At 53.5% G+C, this 15,387-nt stretch overlaps 1 protein-coding gene across 1 annotated transcript; it reads right to left on the minus strand.

Moving 5' to 3' along the window:
* Nucleotides 1-1,700: 1,700 nt before the first annotated feature.
* Nucleotides 1,701-10,279, minus strand: RHCG (Rh family C glycoprotein). The gene is made up of 10 exons (XM_075043959.1): nucleotides 10,069-10,279; nucleotides 6,478-6,664; nucleotides 5,850-6,000; nucleotides 4,939-5,086; nucleotides 4,373-4,539; nucleotides 3,562-3,699; nucleotides 3,069-3,205; nucleotides 2,391-2,515; nucleotides 1,950-2,023; nucleotides 1,701-1,766 (listed from the first exon to the last, which is right to left on the minus strand). Exons 1-10 carry the CDS (start codon nucleotides 10,277-10,279, stop codon nucleotides 1,701-1,703), a joined length of 1,404 nt encoding a protein of 467 aa, XP_074900060.1.
* Nucleotides 10,280-15,387: the final 5,108 nt, after the last annotated feature.

The raw sequence follows: 15,387 nt of genomic DNA on the forward strand, positions 1-15,387 counted from the left end.
TGCCCTTCATCTTCCCATCCGTGCCCTGGGGCAAGGGAGCAGCTCAGTGTACGCTCAGTCTTGTCAGGGATCATTCTCTGGAGACCATGTCTAACCCCTGTCAGACCTGCCTTTGCCATCATAAAAGAATATAGAATATACCACCAGCTGGCAAGAGGGCTAGAGCTCCTGATGGCCAGCTACGATATTTCTGCATTTCCTCTTAGCCAACAAGCCATTTCCCCACATCCCATGCCACTGCCCTGCTTGAGACCACTCCTGTGGACGATTTCAGGCCTTTTGTTATTTTGTTACTCTTCTTTTTTCAAGGGCTCGGTTGTCTCAGGCCAAACAGAGGCAATGCCGGTTCAGAAGACAGCATCTCCTGCGCCTGGCTGTCCCTGTCCCCATGGCGGGGGAACACAGTGTTTCGGTGCCTCCTCCTCTGTCACAATGTTTTTCAGCTCCACCAAGCAAAGCGTCCAATTAGAGCAGAGCCTCTTGCTTCCATCTTTGCCGACATTTAATTAACATGCTGCTGCTGGCAGCCGCTGACAAATTCCAGAAACATGTTGTAAAGGGGTTTTGTCTTTACCCAGCATGGAAAATGAGGGTGTCATATCCCAAGGGGATGTGAATAGCTACTTTTGACTCCCCCCCACAGGTGTGAGAATTACAGCTAGACGCGGTGAAGAGACCTATCAGCCCTCCTACCTCCTTTTTTCCCCGTTTTTCCTCTCCTGCTCCTCACATCATATCACCCTGGAAAACATGCAGGTTTTAGGCCTGATTTTCATTCCTGTCTCTTCCAACTCTGGCTGAAGCCTGATGGTCTGGTTAAGAGGCAGGGGCTGTGCTCTGGCTTTGGGCTTTTACCACCAGGATAGCACTGGTAAGTGGAAGGAGTGGTCTGATGACACTGGAAGAAACGGCTGAAACCAAAGAAGAGGAAAGGGCCATGCCAGCCTGCGCTATATGCACAAACAAGGCTCCCAAGGAGCTGATGGACGCCTCAGTAGAGCAGGTCAAGAGAAGGTGATGGAGGAGGCACATAAAAGTATAGACAGACTCAAAGCTGGCCCTCACCCAGGCCTTGGGTGGCAGCACGAGTGCAGGGACAGCTGCTGTACCCCAACACCCCCCACCCCCCAAAAAAGCGCCAGCCTGGCCTGTGCTTCCCACACGGGCTCAGCCCCCACTCTGGAAGGTCTGGCTGCTGCCTCCAGCTGCTGTATTTTAAGGCGCCGGGTGCTAAGCCAAGGGTCTCCACAGCCTGCGCTATCCCCGCAGTGCCATCGCTCGTGCACCCACTTTGGCCCCTGGGCACCAGGAGTGTCCCAGGGCCCCCGCTTTACCCCCAGCAGCCAAGAGCTCTCCCAGTCGCCGCTCTGTGCCGGCAGCGGGAGAGACAGGGTCTGGGTGACATCCCATCCTGCTCCACTACTGACATAAGGGAGTACAGGCCTGGAAAGAAGAACACGTTTTTATTTTATTCACGACAGCTCGTTACAAAAGCGGGAGAGAAGGGCAGAGCCGGGTGCCTCGTCGTCACGGGGAGAAAACGAGCCTTCGCCCACCCGGGGCAGGGCCCGCGGTCCCGCGGTGGGGGAAGAGGCCGGCGGGGGCAGCCCCGCAGGCGGGAAGATGGCGGGCAGCCCCGCCGCCCCCCCTGAGGGGGCAGCGCCCTTGGCGGGGGGGGGCGGCGGCGAGCCGCGGGCGGCTCAGGGCGAGGCGGGCTTGTCGGGGTTGTGCATGTGGTACACGTCGCTCTCCTCGTCCTCGGGCACCTGCGGCGCGGCAGAGCCCCCTCAGCGCCGCGCCACGGCGGCCCCTCACGCCGCGGGGCGACAGCGCCATCTTGTGCCTCCCGCCCCCTCCGCCCCGCTCCCGCCGCCGGCCTCGACCCCGCGCCCCGCCTCAGCGCCTCGGCCCGCGGCAGGGCCAGCCCGCCCGCCTCCCTCCCTCCTCACCTCCCAGTAAACGTCGTCCTCAAAGCAGTTCTCGCTGGCGGCGTCGCCCCAGACTGGCAGCCTCAGGATGGCCCCTGGAAGCGGGCGGGCAGGGCGGTGGGCAGGGGGCCATAATGCCGTGTGGGATGCAGGCAGGTGCGGATGGCCGGAGTCCACCCATGCCGGCAGCAAAGGGGGCAAATGCAGCCCTGGCACGGTGCTCGGTGCCGATCCCCCCTTTTCTCCAAACCCGTTTGACCTTGCTCCCCCCTTGGCTGCCCGGTTTCCCCTGCTCCTGTGGTCCCACTGCAGGGCGTCCAAATGTGAGCAAGCCAGGGGCTGCAACCCTTGCAATGCAAGTGGGAAGGACGCATCCAGCCACAGGCAGGAGTACGTGGATGCCTCCATTTCAGCCACAGGCTGGACTCAGCCCTCCCCTCTCCCTGCTCCCCTCCTGCTTACCCACAAGGGCCCCCCCGGCAAAAGCTATCAGCAGAGACACCACAATGCCGGCCGCCTGGAACCCTCCCTGGACGCTGGGTGTTCGCGTCTGGTATGTGCCGGTGAAGTCAAATGCCTTGATGAACCTGCCGAGGGTAGAAATGGCAAGGATGGCTCCCGGCAGGAGATCTTCCCCAGATCTGGAAGAGCCATGTTGTCCTGCTCCCTCAGGGACTCCTCCCTAGCCCCATCCCTCTTCTGCAACAGACCAGGAGAGTGTTGCAATGACACAAAAGACCGCTCATTTCCTTGTCCTCTGGCCCCTGGCGAAGCTTTATCTAGGAGGAGCCCAAAATACAAACAATTCTTTTGTATTTCAGACCTTCAACCTTACCTGACCCCCCAAAACAACACAAGGATGGATGGAGGGAGGGAGGGAGGAGCACCTCCCCACCCACTGTGCCCCAGAATAATGCCAAGCAGTAGGGTTGTGGCTCACTTTTTGAGGCTACCAGAAGTCAGCTGCAAGAAATGAGTCTTTTACACTTTAGTAAGCCCGACACTGTCAGCAAACCCCATGTTATTGAGGGGGAAAAGGGCAAGTGAACAATTAACAAGGTCTGTTAATTCCTCGTTGCTGCCAGCCCAAGAAGCCCCAGGTGAAATCTATTCTCAGGGAAGATTTTCAAGCTGTCTTACCCTTCCTTTCCATATACATCCTCCGTGGCTGCAGCTGCAGTGATGGCCCCCACAATGCCCCCAATGAGGCCCGGCATGGCGTGGAGGTTGTGGATGCCGCATGTGTCCTGGATGTGCAACCTGGACTCCAAAAAAGGCTGAGGGAAAGGGACGCAGAGGGATATCAGGGACATGAGCACAGCCCTGGAAAGTATTAATTTCTTCCATGGAGGACTGGGATAAACAGAGAAGGAAGAGTGGTATTGTGTCCCATCAAAGAGCTAAGGGCTTGTAGACAAAGATGTAAGCCCAGCTCAAGATAAAATAACCACATGCCCTCCAAACAGTCTCCTATTGTGAGACTGAACCTTCCTGAGCATTTTGGGGCAGTAAATGGAGTCAGAAGTGCATCTACATAAAGGATGGTGGAAAGCAGTAAGCCTCAAAGGGAAGTGAATCCATTTCTGGTCTCCTTAGCAGGACCAGGGCTGCAGACCCTTAGAGCAGCACTCACCGTGAGGTAGACATACCCCACCGTGGACACGATGCCACAGATGAACCCGACAATAAGGGAGCCGTATGGAGTCAGCATCATCTCCGCACTGGTGCCCACGGCCACGCCGCCTGCCAGCGTTGCGTTCTGGATGTGGACCTGCAGAAGTAACCGCCCTGTCTTGGCATCTCAGGGAGATGCAATTGCTCAGGGATGGTGCAAATGGCAAAGTGGGAGAATCAGCTCTGAAAATGTTTCTAGAGGAAATATCAGAGCCCATTTTCCTGCTTGTTGGTGAAAAACAGGAGAAGAACAGGCAGCCTCTGTCTGTAGCACAGGCACACATAGACTCCTACTCCCTGTACCACACACATTCTTTGCATCCACAAATCTGGGTGGGGAGTTGTGATGAGATGGAAATTGTCTCACCCATGTGTCATGCAGGCTCTGCTGTCACAGAGACATGTCACCCACACACATAACACGTACAAGTCAGCCCCCCGATTGCTCATGAGCTGCCACGCAGGCCCTGCTTGCCAAACATGGCTCTGCAATATGCCTATCAGTAGCTCTCTGGGCAGAGCAAGTCCAGTCCCTGCTGTGACTTAGGTCCACCATGTGCGGGGCATCAGCCTACACATCAAGCAGTGCAGGACTCACTTCCCACTTGCTTATTTTCAATATAGGCTCTGGGTTTCTGCCTGGATGCTGCTTTCACCATCATCCCCTGAAACTCAGTATCTGTTCAGCAAAGGACAAGTGCAAATCGTTTCCCGAACCCTTGATCAACCTCATTATAAGTCCCCTGGGCAGTACAGGGCTCTCTGCTTACCATGTCAAGCTTGCCTTTCTTCTGCAGCATGCTGGAGAAGGCCACTGTGGTGAGGACACAAGCGGCCAGTGAGCAGTATGTGTTAATGGCAGCCCGGTGCTGGGCATCCCCGTGATCAGAAATTGCTGAGTTAAAACTGGGCCAGTATATCCATAGATACAGGGTACCTGGTGGGATGGGAAGGAGGGGATGAAGAAGAGGCGGGGAAAAGAGAGAATACAGGGATTGAAAAAAAAACCTCTAAAGAAGAACTTTCTGCACAGGGGGAAGTTAAATCCCATAGTCCTGCTCCCCTGGAGCTGCACCCCCCCATGATGGGACCAGCATCAGGAGGGGCTGGCACAGAGGGGGAATCAAAACACGTCCTTGTCTTCCCAGGTACCATCTCAGTCCAGCCACTAATGAAGGGAGCTGAGTAGCTCTGAGAGGTGGAAGACGGGGATACAGAGCTTCGCAGCCCCAGATCCTGGTTTCAGTTTGGTTTTTCCAGAGACACAGGAGGGACCAGTCCTCTGCAGCCAAGTGGTCCACATGCACCAGCACCCCTGAGGTGGGGGCTGACTCACCGATCATAGCGAAGAGGTCGGAGTGGTACACAGAGCCCTGTTTGTCCTTACTCTGCTCCAGGTTGGGTCTGTACAGGATGCGTGTCACTGTGAGGCCAAAGTAGGCTCCAAAGGTGTGAATGGTCATGGAGCCACCTGCATCCTTAACCTGCAGCCATGGGAAAACAGAGGTTTGCTTCTGGAATCGCCACTCATTATGGAGCTGAGGTCTGGTCTGCATCATGCCCACCTTGCCTGCCCACTCATTCTTCCAGCCTGCACTCAGTCATGGGGAGAGGTGGATAAAAATGCTCTGGTCCTGCTATCTATCCTCCTTGCTTGGTCCCATGCATGGCCATGGCATTCCTCTTAGCTTTCCCTTGGAAGGCATCGAGGCAGAGGGGAGTTTCTGACCGGTCCCAATGGCAGTGGGTTGCAGCGATAGCCAGGTTGGCTCCCAAGTGCACTCAGGTCTTCTGGGAGCTCATTTGCTTCCCAGCCATTCAAGCCCTCTCTCAGAGGGCAGGAACCCTGCCTCTGACAGCAGACATCTCATCCTTTTTGTCACTTGATTTCCTTTTACAATGCCCATATTCCAGCAGGGAAAACAGATGAGAGGGAAATCTCAGGCACGAAGAGAGTGACTGGTCCTTTGTGCTAAGACTTCTTGTCTGCCTCAGAAGCCGTGGCAGAGGGACCCAGTGTTCTTGAATTGCCAGGCTTGTGTATAAAACCCCAGAAGATCTCCCTTCTCAGGGAAGTACCACCCGCTGACCCCCTCCTTCATAATCTGTCTACTTTTTCTGCCTGAATTCTTGCATTTCAAATGCTTATGAAGGCAGTGCCTTGGTGGAGCCATAGCAAAGGGAGACAATTTGGAGAGACACGGAGAGGAAGGAGCAGAACCAGGTGGGTGCTGCCTAAAGCCTTACATGAAGCAGGTTGAGGAGGATGTACTCATTCACCGCGAAGAGCGTGACTTGAAACAAAGTCATGATGAGGAGCTGTATGGGGCTGGTTTTGCCCAGGATGGCCCCAAAGGCAATGCACACAGAGCCCACACAGAAATCAGCATTGATCAGGCTGGAAGAGGGGAAGGAAAATTGTGGTTTAGTAAGGAAATGCTCTTCTGTAACTCACCCTCACCCATCCCCAGCTCTAGAGATCCCCCCTGAAGACAAATAGGTGATTAGGAGAGAGACCTCGATTTCCCACTGACCTTCCTCCCAACTTTACATACTCTCCAGGAAAGGTGCTTTCCCCAAAATTGTTTAAATACTGTGGAATATATGTGTTCTATGCACTGGCATCCATGGTGCTTGGCCTGGGACTAAGGGGTGATGCTCATCTCACATTTCCCTTTGAGCAGTACCACCATAATGGCAGGTACCTTTGGGCTAAAAGGTGGAAAGCAAGTGGAGGTATGCAGAGGGAAGACAACATTTTAGAGACTTGTTTGCACATAACAGAGGGACAGGCACTGCCAGCTGCTTGGGTCCCATCCCAGTTCTTCCACTGGCCAGTCAAGAGGTGGCATCCCAGAGCCCATCTCCTCCTTACTTCTCCACCCCAATGAGGATCTTCCCGCTCTTGAAAGAGTGGAACCAGCCTTGCATCAGGAGAGCCCACTGGATCCCAAAGGCAGCAAGGAGGAAATTGAAACCCACGGCTCCGAATCCATAACGCTTGAGGAACATCATCAGGAAGCCAAAGCCCACAAAGATCATCACATGGACGTCCTGGAAAGCTGTGCAGAGGGAAGGGACCATCAGCTCTGTGGCAGCACCAGGGCTGTGAATGCTATTTGAATTTGGTTGTGAAAGGAAACTAACCACATCAGTGGCAGTAGGGGGGAAATTAAAGAGAAAATGTGTGTTTGTCCCATGTCCCCACATTTCTAAGTCTGAAAATGGCTCAGTTTTTGGAAACTGATTTTAGGTTAAAAGGCTCAGTCTTGAAAGTAAAAATGTTTATTAAAAGCTGTGTGCAAGAAAAGACCGGAAACTAATGGAATGTACAAAGGAAAACATTTTTCTATTCAGAATGTTTTTTCCTCTTCTGCAAAAAAACTTAGAAAATGTCACATAAAATGAACAGTGAAATTTTGTTGAAAACACGTGAATGGTTGTTTTGGGTAGATCCATCCAATGCAGGGTCCTGGTGATGGCTCAGAGCAAGAAGAGTACAAGAACAAGGGAAGTTTACAAATACATTTTTAAATGCCACTGAAATTAGTGGCAAAATACCCTTGAGACCAGGGTCCCACCTTGTGAGATTTTGAGTGCTTAAACCAGAGAGACCCAGTTCTTCCCACAAATGTTCAGACCTGCTAACTTGAGCCCCTCAGATGTCCTTCCCCGGGGGAAATCAAACGTGCATGAGCCTCTTGAAAGAACTTCTCGGTGCAGTAAACCTGCTGTACTTTTTAATGCTGCACGTTTCTATCAGATAAGCATCACTCTGCAATTAAGTGAGCTGAAACACTGCATACTTACAAAGTGAACCATGCAAACCCTCACACTGGAGGCCACTCTGCCCATGAAAAGAGCAGGAGACCCAAGGCTGGGATCCAATGCTAGGAGATTCCCACTAGCAAACCTGCACTGTAGAACAGGTAAACACAGCATTGACAGAGCTCTGCCAGCAAGTTCTGCATTATGCAGCACACAAACCATTATAGTCACTATAACCAGCAACATCTGTGCACCACAGAGAAGGCATAAGCTCAGGGCAAAGGAAATTCAGCGATTGAGAATCTACTCTACCCTGAACCTGTGCTGAAATCCAGCAGCCCCAGATCCGCTCCTGCAGGGACAGTGGGGTTGTACCTGCTGCTTCCACTAAGGGCTGGGTGAGGATTTGGGTGAGGTGTAGCTCTGCAGAAGCCGTGGCTTTTGTCCTTTGGTGCTTTACAAGATCTTGCAACTTGTTTAAGGACAAGCATTTGGACAGGCTCCAGAAATGTAATGCCATGTTGCCAAGACAGGTTAATCTGCTTGTTTTTATAAATGCCCCCCATGCCTATGAAATCACTTGTCAAAAAATGAAAGGAGACGAGATCTGCAGCTGGCACTGTTCAGCAGAGGTCACTTCAAATGCACTTCTCTGCATGTCCTAAGAACCAGTCTTCCTAACTCTGGTTTTATCATACAATCCCACAGACTTTCCCTCTGCAGCTGTATTTATTCTCCCCACCTCTCTTCTCCAGTGTAAGCAGCACAATACACAGCTAGAATTATCTGCTGCCATTTGCATTATATATTCCCACTTTCATCCTAAAAGCAGAAATACACAGGTCAGAGTTAAAGCTGCGGACTGTGTGCCCTCTGAAAACACAGAGGATCCCCACTGTGTGTTAGACCTTGTAAAAAACACAGGAGGAAGAGCAGGTCTTCCTTCAAACTGCATCCAGTCTAAAGCCTTTTTCTAAAACTTGCATTTGTTTTCCCTTGGGAAGAATAATGTTGGCATTGCTCAGAGGCAGCCCAGGCACTGCCATGCCCTAAAGGTTTTGTGACCCTGCTTTTGTGGGAGGACAATTGCCATCACTATTGAGAGGAAGTGTTTGGGCTTTGGGAATGCTACCTGTGCAGAAGAATGTAATTTCTTTTCCCTAGAGAGCAGATGAGTCACCCATTAGGGAATATCAATGTGCGACTCAAAATGAGAAGGAATTGTCTCACTGACTGGACCTGGCAATTGGCACCACTGACACAAACATGCATAGGCTTCCCTCTGCCTGCCTTTCCAATCATCTCTGGGCTTGGAAGACCTGTCAGTTTGTCACTCCTATCCCACTGCCATTGTGAACAGGTCCTATGGACAGCAGTGGTCGCAGACACATTAATACAAATGATCCTTTGGTGTTCAACCATTGTACTCTCTTCTGAGCAGCGCTGGATGGACACAGGGATGAAAATGCCAGGGCTTGGCTGCCTTGCCATGTTTGTCCATCTTTGCAGAGAGAGAATATTTCTGATTAGATAATGGAGAAAAACCAGCTGTGCTTTTGGGCACGTGAGCCCTTCCTCAGGTTTGAAACAGAAACATAATTCAAAGCTTAACATAGTTAAGCAGTTGCTCTTAGGTTGATTTAGTTGCGTGAATCCATGTAGCCACTTGAGGGGGAATATTTGGTGCTGTGGAGCAGGGGTGGGAGATGAGGACAGAAAAGATGTCATGCCCTTAGCTCCTACAAGCTCTTTCTTGGACCCCTGATGTCCTCCCAGCACATCAGTGACAAGAGCAGCCCTCAGGCACTGCTGCTGCTTCATGCCAACCAATGTGCAGTTAGTCCCAAGGGCAGATCTCAAGGGAGAGCCCAGGGCAGCCGTGCCTGTACACTAACCCAGAGGCTGGCTGAGCAGCGGGTTTCTGCAAGCAAATCCTTTTCTGAACTAGCTAATCCTTAGCAGCTACAGGTTTCTATAGCTCCTTTGATTTAGCAGGTGTTTTTAATGGAAATGTTCTAAATAGATGCATGACTCAGGCCTGTTGCTTCCTTGGAAACAATTGCCTACAGAAGCAGCCTGTTCTGAACAGCTCACAGAGATGACCAGCCCTGGAGATCAAAGCCGGCCAAAGGCACCACCTGGCCAGAAGGGCTTTAACCACCTGAATAATCCCTGTGGCAATACGATGCAGTGACCCAAGAACCTTGGGAACCTGGCAGGTTAGGAGGACTCCAGCATCAAAATGCCGGTACCTAAAGGGTAATTTACTAGTGAGGGGGAGGACGTAGGAAGGGGAGGAAGATGTCACAGGATCTCAACAGCCTTTCCTCTGTATGCACAGAAAAGCTTGCTCTGATCCAGAGCTGAGGGAGGGGGCAGCAAGCCGAAACTTGCAGGGTGCTGGGAACACGTCAGCCCTATTCCTGGAAAAAAAGACGTCACGTACTGGTGTCACGGTACCCTGCTGACAGAGCCCCAAGAGCACTGGAAGGCCACGAGGCTTTTCTCTTGCTCTTTGGTGTACCCCAAACCAGCCTGAAGGCAAGAGCCTGACTTTCCAGCAATCGGTGGAGATGTCGCCTCTGACAGGCTCTGCCATGGATGGGCTGGGCTGGGCTGGGCTGGATGCGATGGGCTGGGATGGGGTGGATGGGGTGAGGACCAGCCAGCACCAGGACTACGCTTCCCGAATACTCACATGGGTATCGAAAGTAGAAATCGTTCTCTATGTCGCTGGTCAGGTTCATCTCTTGCTTCTCTTCCTCCCAGTGCGCATCAGCTTCGGGGCCGAAGCGCACGAAGACCCCGAAGAGGACGATCATGGCCACCTCCCAGAGGAGGCACACGAGCGGGAGCCGCCAGCGCATGTACGTGTTCTTCGCCATCCCCTGGTGCCTCGGACGCTCCATCCACAGGGATCCCCAGGGGCCCAGCAGACCGTGTGAGCCCACAGTGCCTGTCCAAGGCTGGCGACATATATAGGTTGGAGAGGGCGAGGTGGGGCCCAGGGAGGTGCCTGCAGCAGGATCACGTTTCAGGAGCTTCAGCAGGCTTGCTCCTCGCGCTCTCCTTCTTCCCTGGGAGGAGGAACAGGTCTCGGCCCCTTTTCTGTGAGCTGCTCCGAGGACCTCTGAGCCCTGCCTCCCCTGGGGACGAGTAGCCGTGGAGGCCAGTGCGAGTGGGGAGTGGAGCCCGGGCGTCCTGCCCCTTGCTCTGCCCAGCCCCACACCCCTTCCCTTCCCCTTGCAGGAGCACCCTGACCCCCGCCGCCCCAAGTGCCCTCCCTCCCTGCACTAGGTGCTCCCCTCGCCACCCTCCCAGCTCTGCAAGCACCCTTCCCCAGCTGGCACTGAGGGTGAAGGTAGGGTGCCCCTTGCTCCAGCTCTCAGCTGTCCGCCCCTGTCTCATCGGGCACAGCAGCAGCCCCAGGAGGCCCTTTGTCCCGGGGTGAGACTGTCCTGCTCCTTGCTTTGCAGCGTGCATCCAGACAGCTGACTGCACCCTGTGAGCCAGGGTGGAGGTGAGCCTCATGCAGGGCAACTCCCAGAGCCTCTTGGGCAACGGAAAACTGTCACCAGCATCCGCTTCCTCCCGCGAGCCTCTGTCCTGGGTGCAGAGATGGGGGGACACAGCCCTGCTGCAGCGGGGGTCTGCCTGGGGCTGCCCACCCCCTAACCAGAGTAGATGGTTCTCTCTGACCAAGAGCAAATGGGGCTGAGCCCAGGGGCCAGGCTCCCTTCCGACGACCAGGAGAAGATGAGTTGTGGGGCCTCTCCACATCCCTGCCAGCAGCCTGAGTCACTGGGCTGGGTTTTTGGAAAAGCAGTCTGTGGGGCAGTCCCAGGAGGAAGAGGAAGATACATGCTTCAAACCAAAAGCCAAGATCCTGCATGCATGCACAGGCATGCAACGGCCCTGCCAAGGCTGCCATATATCTATAAGGATGTTCAAGTGACACATGTTCCATCATTTCCCAGAATGATTTACCCAGCACATCCTCCTGGCAAGACAAGCTGGGCTGGGGCTGCATGAACCTGGGCAGTACTCTGAGATGGTGCTGGAGATGGGGCTGGAGATCTCAGAGCTGCAGCTTAAATGTCCCTCCTCTGGTATGGGGCTTCCTTTAATCAATAAACGTAAACACAATACTCCTTTTTTCCCATGGTTTTGAACCATGTGCTCTTTCCCCAAAGAGCTGGGCAAGTCCTTCAAACAGATCCCAGCTCCTTCCTCTGCCTGCAGATCCCTGAGATGCCTGTCAGTCTTCAAGAGATGAAAGACTGCAGCCCAGGCAAGCTGCCCAAATTTGCTGATGGCATCTAATTGTGGCCCGCAGGCTGAGCAAGTAGCACTGATTTCTGTGTTGATTAGGCAATAATTTGAGTTTATTAGTTTTTCTTGTTTGCTTTCTTCTCAAAATGACAGATGGCAGAAAAATGCTGTGGATGGTCTTAAAGAGACTGACAGCCATACAAAATCATTCTCCACACAAAATCATTCTCCAACCTCATTTGGGCCCTGTGCAGGCAGCAGGGCAGAGGCAGCTTTGGGAAGAGCTGGGGAGATGCAGCTCGGGAGCACTTTTCTATGGCAGTGGAACCAGCTAGTGATCCAGGCACACCAGGGAGGGTCAGCTGGGAGTAAGACAGCAAGTGAACCCAGACAGCAAGGGAATGCTGGACCACGGGAGAGCATCGGGGTGCAGGCTCCTTCCTGCAGCCCCCAGGGGAGCACTGGGAGATCGGCGCCGCAAACTTGTGCTGAGCTTGTCTTGGCAAGGGTCCAGACCAGCACCCCTCCCCTCCTGTCCATGCCTGGGCTGAGGAAAAGAGAACCCCATCTGCCTAGCCCTTACCCTGCATGAGCTGAGCTTCAGCTGGCTGTGGCTGGACTGGGGTCACTTGGTGGAGACACCTAAAGCAAGTGGATGTTGCTGTTGTCCTGAGGTCGGGCACTCCCTCGAGCAATGCTGCTTAGGGCCCACCCACTATGTTTTTGGATCTCCCATTACACACAGTTTCTGCAGGGCAGTCTCAGCTGTACACACCAGGAAAGAAGAGATCTCCAGCTAGAAAGAAACTGAAATCCCTAAACAATACCTGAGCCATAATTGCTAGAAGCAGTGTTGATAGTTGCATGTTCTCCTGCCAGCTACATGGTAGGACCAGTCTTCAGCCCCACCCTAGAGCAGCTCTTAGACAGCTTGAGAAAGGCAACACAAGGGCACAGAGGAGCATCTTATAACACAAGGGAACTTGCTAAGGCACCGTAGCCACCAGCTATTGTGCTTTGTGACTACTCCTTAGCAGAAGAAACTAAACTGCTGAGCTTTTCTAATCCGTGGTCTCACTGAAATGGCAGTGTCCCCAGAAAAGCAGCTTGCAAAGCCCTTGCACAGCCCAGGAGGTAGCAGCTCTGTCCCACCCGCTGTCCCCAGCTCCTCTCCCCTGTGTCTGGAGGCCGAGGACAAAGGCTAATGGCTTTTCCGCTGGCCCCATAGTCTCACCTTGCCGCACTGCTTTGTGCTACCCCTCCTTATCGACCTGCAGATCAGTGCTTTGCTACTGCAGTCCCATCGTGGCTGGCATGCTCCACTGACTGCCCATGCTGTGAGAGCCCTTTAAAGAACCAGCTTCTCTCCAAGCTCCTTTGCAGGGCCAGGGTAACACTGGAAAGGCTGACAGGGCCGTGCCAGCACAGGTGCCTGCAGCGATGCTGGCAGGGTGCTTCCTATGGTGGGTTAGACCAAGTCCTTTGTATCCATCCTACGAGGTACCTAACTGTGTGGTAGGACGCATGGGGCAGATTTCACCATGCCCCAGTCACAAATATCAAGCTGCTTAAAAGCCCTGTTGGGAACTCCATGCCAGTGTAAGCCAGCGCAGTGCCTGCTGGAGGCAATGCTTGCCTGCTCCACCACTGAATTTGGCCCATCATGTCCAGCACCCATCAGAGCGGCAAGGTTTCCCCCAAAAATCAGTGGGATGACGCTGGAGGAAGAGGAGCAGGTATGTTTGCCCTTCTGCTCTGGAGACATGGGAGTAGGGCTGGCAGCGGTCAAGTCTCAGTTGCCTTGGGAAGGGTCTGGGTGAGGGTTGTACAGTACTAGTCCCAGCTGGGTCTCTCCCAGTTTCTCACTTTTATGAGCACTAAAAATATTTGAGAGATGTAAAAACAAGTTCTGAAGCACACAGAAATCCCTCCTTCTTGCCTAGAGGCCTCAGGGCAATTTCACCCTGGAGAGGAGGGAATGGGGGCTCCTTGGGTCACTGCGAACTGTCTCGGCAGATCTTATCGCAGCCAACGCTGGGCCAAGGCTCTGTGCTGGCTCTGAGAGGTGACCGCAAAGCCAAGGACTCCGGGAGCCTGGAGACACCCAGGGGAGAGCAGAGCTGGAAGCACCATCTCCACCATCTGCAGCATTGTGGGTGCTGGCCTCACAGTCCTTGCCTGCTTACCCTCGCCTTTCCCTCCTTTATCTCCTGGCAGCTCCAAGGATTCACTGGACTGAGGAGAACCAGGTAAAACCAGGCAATACCAGAACTTCCCCAGAGGAGGGACGTGAGGCTGGGCTAGCCTACATGCAGCAGGCAGCGATCCTTGCTCCTGACTGGATTTACCCCAGAGCTCATGCTGGCTTGCCTAGCTCGCTGGCAAGCAGAAGGGAAACAGATCAAATTCTTCTGCATTAAGACAGAGAACCAAAGCAGTTGCCCCCCAGGAGGCACCAGTGACCTTCCACGTCATGCTGCACCCATGCCAAAGCCACCTCCAAGGACTTTAACACCCAAGAAGCACAGTCAACCCTCCCAGCTGCCGCCTTCCCTTCCTGCAGCTTCCTCCCTTCTCAGACAACTGTCTGGAGATCCACCAAGGAGCTCTGTGCCCAGCTTGCCTTGCTCTCCAGGAATTAGTGGGCAAAGCAGCAGCAGCCACTACCAGCAGCCTTTGTGCATGTGGCATGGAGAGGGCACTGGAAGATGATGATATGGAGAGGCTCAGAAGCCTTGATGCAACACAAGTGAGTGTCTGGGCATTGCCCAGCATCAAAGGTGACTCATTGCTTGTGCAGGTCCTTGAGGAGTGTCCAGAAACCAAAGTATCTGAGTCAATCCAAAACAAAACCTTTTTTTGGCTGTCTCAGCAGAATGGCAAACAAACTTTCCACCTGGGCGGGAGACAGTGGTGGTATGGTGGGAGATCAAACAGTTCATTTAGGTCTGGGTTTTCTCAGCCCTTTTTTCAGCCCTCACCATTAAATATCACTTGGAGAGAAATGTTGGAAAAAGGTCAAAATAAAGCAAGACTTTTTTAAGTTAAAAACAACCCTATCTGGATCAAAGTGCCAACCAAACATGAGCCCAATTTACAAATGGTTTTTCCTGTGCCCTCTCCTTCCTCCCAAGAAACCACATTTAGCAGCAAGTAAATGATTGTCCAGAAAGAACCCAAGGGCTCTGAGAGAGAAGTCAGTGTCCTTGGGGAGCAGGCAGAGAGGGCGAATGTCTCTTTGAGCAGTGCAAGTGCGGGACAGTGCAAGAAGCAGAGGTGTGAGCGACTCCGGCTGTCATGCTGGGAAACATGTAGGTCACTGGGGCTCAGCCAACACTTCTGATAGCTCTCCCAAGAGTTGAATGGGCTTCAAGAGCAAATATGCTGGAGTGGGGAGGAAAGGAGCAGGGGGTTGAGCAGCCGGTAGCAATTCCCGCATCAGGAGCTGGCGGGCTTTGCTGGGAAACTCCTCCTGTGCCCCGAGTTTGTTTCTGGTCCCAGGTGGACCGTGATAAGGCAGGTTTTGGTCACAGTCTGCTAAGCGTCCTCAGCGGGCTGCTGGGACGGATGCCAGTGGCTGGGCAATGGCAGCAGGAGCATGGTGGGGTTGGCTCTTCTTCAGGGCTCATACAGCAGAGTGATGTATTGATAAGCAGCATGAGATGTCTCACAGGGCCAAGAGCAACCCCCAGCCAGGAGGAGGGACCCATGGCTCCGCAGGGAGCCCACATCCCCAAGACCACAG

Source organism: Buteo buteo, chromosome 13 (genome assembly GCF_964188355.1).
Source record: "Buteo buteo chromosome 13, bButBut1.hap1.1, whole genome shotgun sequence".
Lineage (NCBI taxonomy): Eukaryota > Metazoa > Chordata > Aves > Accipitriformes > Accipitridae > Buteo > Buteo buteo.